This window comes from Fundulus heteroclitus, chromosome 18, assembly GCF_011125445.2.
Source record: "Fundulus heteroclitus isolate FHET01 chromosome 18, MU-UCD_Fhet_4.1, whole genome shotgun sequence".
Lineage (NCBI taxonomy): Eukaryota > Metazoa > Chordata > Actinopteri > Cyprinodontiformes > Fundulidae > Fundulus > Fundulus heteroclitus.
In genome coordinates, this window is record NC_046378.1 from 27662828 (window position 1) to 27670397 (window position 7570).

Sequence of the window (7570 nt, forward strand, 5' to 3'; positions counted from 1 at the left end):
CATTTCATTATTTATTCTTTTTATTAAATGACTGAAACGTAAATGTTTATGGATAAAATATTTATTCATTAATATGTTTCCAATCTTATTAAAATTACATAATCATTAAATGCTATTATATTTTTGGCTCTTGTTACATTAAGACCTAGGAACGTTTAAAAAAACTTTTTTAAGTTTAATTAAGTTTAATTATCTTAAGGGTTAAGATAATTAAGTCTCTCTAACATCTGGAGCCATTTATTTTGAGATGCCTGTGAAATTCTCATTGCAACAGCAAACAGGCTTGAATCGGAGGCAACCAGATGAATTCGCTCAGTTTCTTTCTGAAAACCTTTGGACAACTATCCAGGAGTCTTTGTCAGGATTTTAAATATTCTTCATATAGGCAATGAGAGCAGAATTAATGTTGGGAAATAAAAATATATTTCCAAAACTCCTTTTCTTTTTTCCATACATTTTCAGACCTGGCCAAACTCGACTTTAATTCAAGACTGCATGCTGTAATATAATGCTAGTCATGAGACTGGCTGGGAATTTACCCATAATTCTTCCTGCGCTACAAATGATGAAATTGTGGATTCAATGTGGCACTAAGCATCTTGAAATTATAAAAGACCAGAGCAGTGGCGACTAGTGATAAAATCAGAGATTCCCACACTAAATTCTACTTTAACATAAATCAAACCAGGATCACTTGCCTGCTGATGTTTTTTAAGTCTGGTTGACCTGATCAAAACCCCGTTATCCGTTTTTGTGACTTTATTTTGTAAATAACCACATTTTCTTTCACTGTGCCCGTCTTTCCTGTCATTGTCTGACTACTGTGTTTGCTGATGCAATATTCACGTCTGAGCATCTAAGCTGCCTGGGGTGTGACTTTGTGTGTGAGTATTGTGAATCAATCACAGGCCACAGGCACAGAGGTCGGCCCTCAGGAGAATCTTTAAGCAACCAATTAGAAACCAGCATAAAGTCACATGGAAGCCATAAGTGTTAGGCTGTACATACACACCCATTTGTATATTGGTATATCTGTATATTATGCTATTGTACATATCTGTAAAACTCTATTTATAGTAATATCCACCTGTATATTATATTTGGTACATATCCAGCTGTAAATTTAATAATAATACTAGTTATCTATATATTATATTCATATGACAAATCTATCAGTAAAATTCTGTTTATAATAGTATCCATCTTTATATTTATTCAGTAAAAACCCATGTCCTGTACTTATGGAACCATTGTTTATCCTGCACTTGCTGCTATTGCACTTCTGGTTAGACCTAAACTGCATTTCGTTGCCTTGTACCTGTACCTGTGTAATGACAATAAAGTTGAATCTAATCTAATTTGTCCGGCACCCCTTGCATCAAAGCAAGAATTTGGAGGCCGACACTAAACATAGACCCAAAATGGAATGGGAATGCTGAACTCTAAGAGTCAAGACACATTTTATGAGAACAGATGTGAGAATTACTTTTTATTTTTGTAAATTATGTTTACACTTTTTCCTGCAATTTTGATGGGGGTGGCACCCTAGCGCCCCCTATTGAGCACTTATATTGACCTAAAACTAAAACTCTCATTGCCTAACAATGCATATAATCCACAACATAGTGCATTAGCTTTCTCACGCAAATAATCTAAAAAAAAAAAAAAAAAAAAAGTGTGGCATGCATTTGTATTCTGCCCCTTAGCTTGTAGAGTCAGCGCTTTAAACAATGTTAGCTGCAGCTCTTCTGGGGTCCCATCTACCAGCTTTGCACATCTGGAGATTCTTTGTAACCATTCTTGTCAAACTGGACTGATAACATCTGCGGTTCAGATCTCGGGCCATTTTACCACATTAATGCTTTGATCCAAACCAGTCCACTAAATCCTTGGATTACCCTGTTTTTTTGTTGTTGTTTTTTAGCTCCATCCACCTTTCCATCAACTCTGAGTAACTTTCCTTTCCCTACCCCCCTCAAAACAGCATCCCCACAGCATAATACTGCCACCACCATTTTTAAAGGCGTGCCAAACTCTTTTCTAATTTAGTTTTAGTCTAATCTGGTCAGAAAGACTTTATTTTCCAGTGCTTGGGCACCGGAAAATAAGTTTGATAAGTTTAATAACCTAAACCTGCTTTAAAATTCTCCACAACTTTATTCCTGACCTGATCTGGTCAGTTCCTTTGTCATCATATTGAAATTGTTTCAGTAATATTATCCAACAAACATTTGAGCTCTTAACAGAGCAGCTACACCTACACGCAGTTTAATTACACCCAGACCAATAACTGGTAAGGTATAAATAATGGCACTGGACCTTATTTAGGGTTATCAGGCTAAAGGGGCTGAATGCAAAAGCACACCAGACTTTTTTAGATATAAAATCTTTTTAAAACAATCCATCTTTTTTCTTTACGCTTCAAAATTATCTATTATTTGTGTTGGTCCAAAACCAAAAAAAAAAAAAAAAAAAAAGTAGTAAAATCTGTGTTTGTTTTTTTTACACATCAAAATGTGAAAAAGTTCAAGGAGTATAAAGACTTCTGCACAGCACTGTAGCGCTGCAACACCTCTCTGTGACGATCGCAGCACGGATGTGTTTCAGCTTCTCAGTGTGTGATCGATGAGCTGTTCCATTATAATCATCTTGATTCATTCCCTCATCATCGGATAATTAAGATGATTTAGTCACACTCGAAGACACAGACGAGACGCAGTCCTCCGAGCAGCGTGAATCTGAAATCCGTTTGTTTAATTCGAGCTCAACATCACTCCGAATGTGCAAGAATCGGTGAGATTAAACGTCGCTTCATCAGTGTGGTTTAGTACAATTGTTATGACATACAGCAGAAATAAAATAAATAAATACAGTGTCGCGTGAGTTTCTACACAGGGCTGTATTTGGTGGTGTCCTCGTGTCCGTTTTTAACCTCGCTTCTCATTCCCACCACGTGTCCATCCGCCGTACTCGCACCTTCTGCTTGTAGTGGTATTCCTTCAAGTGTTTTTTCAGCGCGTTTGGAATGGGGAGCACGTTGATGCCGTCGTACGTGGCGCAGCTGCTTATGACGGCTCTGCAGATGTGCTGCAGGCTGAAGGGGTGCGTGCGGTGGATGGGGTTGGACAGGAGGGGCTCGAAGAACATGCAAGAGTTGGGGTCCTTGTAGTGCTCCAGCAGCCCCGTCACCGTGGGCGCGTGGAAGACGCTGGGGTCGTGGACGTCAAAGCTGAAGTTGTGGTTCCACTGCTCGATGCGCGCGTGCAGGGAGCGGCCGTAGCGGCGGAAGCTGACGGAGAAGAGGTAGTCCTCCTGGGCGGAGTCGCGCAGCAGGAAGGTGCCCTCGGGCTTTCCTTCCAGCAGCGTCTCCGCCTCGTAGCGGTCCATGACGCCCCAGTAGCACGGCAGGTTGGTGATCTGCAGCAGGTCGGGGACCAGGCAGTGAATGTAGTCGATCTGGGTGTGGAAGCGGTAGCCTTCGTGGGATTTCTCCTGCTCGGGCCGAGGCAGTGCCGCCCTGGAGGTGAGGCTGTTCGCCGTCGCCTCCGGGTCCGCCGGCGGCTCCGAGGGCGCCGCGTCGGCGGCGTGGAGGGCGGCGGACGCCGAGGCGGCGACTTCGTCCAGAGTGTCCAGGCAGCTCTGCAGCAGGAGCTGGTGCTGCCGCTGGAGAAGAAGCTGCTGCTGCTGATGGGCGGAGGCGCCGTCGGTCCCGGCCAGCTCGTTCATGCCGTGCGCCAGCTTGGGGCCGTGCTTGTACAGCGGGTTGATCTGAGCCGTCACCTCGAACGTGTGGATCTCGGCGTTGGGAGGGGGCTCCACGCCTTGCTCGATGCTGATGCGCCGGCGCTCCCGCAGCCTGTCGTCCACGTCCTCCACGGCGGCCAGCGCCGAGGTCGGGGCGCTGCACACCACTGCCGTCTCCAGCAGCGGAGGCTGAGTGATGGGGGCGGTGTGCTGCTTAATGAGGTACCACTTCTGGGCCAGCTCGGACCCTACGGGGAACGGGCAGTCGTCCAGCATCAGCTCGCTCAGATGGATCTTCCGCCTGGAGGAGGCGCAGGCGGCTGACGGCGAAAAGGCCTGCGGGGGTGGAGCCGGTGCTGCGGCGCTGTGCGTCTTGATGGGAAAACATTGGCCCATCGCGTCCTGGATCTTTTGCCTGAGAGTGCGACTGCTGCTTGAACCTCTGCCCTCTGCCTCGCAGAGAGCGGGTAGTTCGGAGGCCGAGCCGACCGTGCCCGGACCTTGCTTGGCTGCAGCGCCTTGCCCCGAAGACGACGCCGTGACATCCAAGCCCTGCCATTTCCACGTCTCCCTCAGAGGGGAGGGGGAGGGGGAAGTTTGGCTCTTGGCGTCCAGATCATTTAACAGCTCGCCGTACTCGAAGCCGTCACTGACGGGCCGCTCAGCCGCCGCTTCGTGCGAGGAGAGGCCTTTTTTCTTCCCCTTTCCGCCTTTGCGCCCACCGCCGGAGTCCCTCCTCTCCTCGGAGCGGCTCTGCCTCACCTTTGGGCGGGCCCCCCTCTCTCGGTCTTTCCCTCTGTTTCCTGACTCATTTGGTAATGACATTGTGGATTATGTGGAGAAGCAGTTACAGCTGGACCGCCTTAGAAAGTTACCAGGGGATAACTTGGAAACGCAGTTATCTTTGAGCCAGTTTTCCATCCACATCGCTAGTTTGGAATGTCCCCGTCAGTGTCCAGGCATAGTGGCCGTACAGATGTTAAACAACCTGCAAAAGAATTAAATAAAAATAAAAAAAAATACATTGAAAGCACAGTTTATAAATCAGGAAAAAAAATGATATGTGGATGCAAGCAAATTTATTCTCTATTAAAGATGGATACAAAAAAAATTCTTAAGAAATGCCTTCTCTTTAAATTGGCTACACTTAAAACACGTTAAGAATTTGTTTTAATGATAAAAGATTGCAGATGGCAGACGTGTTTGTACCACCATCGTCAGTAATTTTTCCATCCCATAGTCCTCTGTAACATTTTACGAGGCTGTAGCCTAAAGAGACGACAGATCTTTGACCATTACCGTTTGTACAGTCGCTCTTAATAGCCAAGACCTGGATCGTCCCTTATGTGCTCGTCGCTTCAACTAACCCCACAGAAGAAAGCCGATTTGCTGACCAGTCAATTATTTCTGTGTTGATTTTTTTTGGATTTTAAATATGCAAAAAAAAAAAAAAAACCTATGATGACACATTTTCAATTTCTAGGCTCCTGTCCGTCTCACTGCGAAGATGCTAGTGTATGAAACCACTGGTGGCTCCTGGGTGCTGCGCTGCTCTGTGTTATGAAGAAAAACTACAGACAGTCTAGGTATAGCAGGTCTGTCTCTATATCTGGGGACTTTTCAGACCCCTCTAGCACCTTTTTTTTTTAAAAAGCGACTAGAAACAAATTAATGATTTCTCTCAGTTTTTGGAGATTTTGCAGCTTCACGTGAAAGCAGCAATCTCTCTACCGTTACCGTCTCACAACAACTGCCAGAGCTGTGTGGGGTCTCCCTACTCTGCCTCGTCCTAAAAAGCCCTGCATGCAGTCAGAGCAAAGAGAGCAGAGAGGAGACCTGCTCCGTTTTCACACCGCAAATGTATAACGCAAAGCTGCTGATGATGATTGCGCCCTGGATTACAAATATATAAATAAAATATAGTTTTTAGTCTCTTTTTTTCCTCTGAAACTGTTGCACTAATTACCTGATTACCACACACCTTGAGTCACATATTAACCTCGTTCAATGTGTGTGCCTCTGATTTCTATGTTTTTGGTAAAAATCAGATGCACATGTCATGGATTCAGGCAATGTATACAAATTCATACATTCTTTCATAAAATAATGTTAACGTAAATTGCATTTCAATGAGATTTTAACAACAGTGACCCCCCCTTAATAAACTCAAAACGATTAAATTTGTGATGGCCACACAGAAAAGGCTTTGTCCCTGGCATCACTCACAAACATCTGGTTACGTAGATAGTGTCTGTTGGTCTTCATAGACCCAGCGAGGCTGGGGCGACTGTGGCAAAGTGGGTAGCGTAGTCATCTTGCAATCCGAAGGCGCGCGGTCGATTCCGTGTCGATGTGCCTCTGGGCAAGGCACATCTACTGATCTGTGCGTCGTGCGCGTTAGTGAGTGCGATTGGGTGAATGTGGCTCTAGTTCAAAGTGATTTGAGTGGCCATTATGACTAGAAAAGCGCTATATGAATCCAATCAATCTAAACAAAAAAAAGATGCCACAGCTGTGCAAAACTATATCATTACTTCTTTAGCTAAAAGAAATGTACATAATATTGTTTTTATACCCTGAACAAAAAAAAAAAAAAAAAAAAAAAAAAAAAACAACATGTAGATAACCCAGTTTATAGAACTGTTGATCAGTTTGAATAAAGTAAAATAAGCAAGATGTAAAAAAAATGTGCCAACAGTGATTTTGATAAAAGCAATTTCTAACACTCGCTGCAGGTTCGAAACTGAAAAAGCGTCCTCGAAATAATTCTCTTTTTCTTAGTGTTAAATTAAATGTATTATCAAAATAAAGAGGCAAATAGTTTTTAACGTTTTTTCTTTGCGGATCTATACTAGGGGACGTCAAAGAATGCATCTTTTAACTAAAACGCAAGTGGACATGCAAACGTTTTTGACTGAATTTCACGCACAAATACATAAGTTTATAAAACTTGCCAGGGTGCATGCGTCTATCCAACGATGTTTAATACTGGTTCAGTAGCTTTCAACTCAAACTCTGCTACACAAGTTGATTTTATTAAACGGTCGAGACCGTCTACATTTTCCTACTTCCATTCAAAGATCAGAAGTTACTTAAATTAGTGTGCATAGCCTTGTTCTAATAATCTAATGTTATGGAGAAAACTGAACGGCACACAGACATACGTCCTGATGCGGATCCTTTATTTTACACTCGGTTTAAAGCCAAACGCCATAACGTAAACTTCGCTTTCTGGGGTTTAAACGCCGGGTGCTGTCTCCGCAAATCACACCAACTTACTGTATCGTCGAGAAAGAAAGACTTAGAAGTAGCCCAACTTTATCGCCGTGCATCAAACTAATGTTAACTTTCGCTTGTTCTCACACACCGACTCAGCATTCCCATTGAAAGAAATAAGGGGGGAAATGTTACCAAGAGCCGTTAAGTTAGCATCTAAGCTAAGTCAGCTGATACGTTCGGCAAAAGCTAAGTTAGCTTAGCCGCTAGTTCTCTGCTAACTTGACTACTCTTAAGTCTTGGGAATAAACGACATGGTTGAATTAGGAAATACGTATAAAACTCAACTTTAGCTGTCACCATACAAAATTTAAACATACCTCATGCAGTTGCGATAAAGTTTCCATATGAAACTGATAGTTTTTTTCCCCCAGATTAAGTAAGAACGTTAAACAAGGTAGCTAGCTTCTGTAGCTTGATGAACAGCAGAGGGAGGGGGGAAAAAAAACCTTTGACTCGGAAGTGAAATCCACATTGGATTGTCGCGAATTTCTAAAATAAAAGCATACAAGATAATTTTTTTATATATATATTTAATAAAATGCATATC

At 43.2% G+C, this 7570-nt stretch overlaps 1 protein-coding gene across 2 annotated transcripts; it reads right to left on the reverse strand.

The window, feature by feature from the left end:
- Window positions 1-1474: 1474 nt before the first annotated feature.
- On the reverse strand, window positions 1475-7464 carry socs9 (suppressor of cytokine signaling 9). Of its 2 annotated transcripts, none has more exons than XM_012874563.3 (2): window positions 7341-7464; window positions 1475-4732 (listed from the first exon to the last, which is right to left on the reverse strand). In XM_012874563.3, exon 2 carries the CDS (start codon window positions 4567-4569, stop codon window positions 2941-2943), a length of 1629 nt encoding a protein of 542 aa, XP_012730017.2. In that variant the 5' UTR covers window positions 4570-4732; window positions 7341-7464; the 3' UTR covers window positions 1475-2940. The 2 variants fall into 2 exon arrangements, with proteins under 2 accessions (XP_012730017.2, XP_021178268.2); XM_021322593.2 differs by lacking the exon at window positions 7341-7464 and adding an exon at window positions 5971-6227.
- Window positions 7465-7570: the final 106 nt, after the last annotated feature.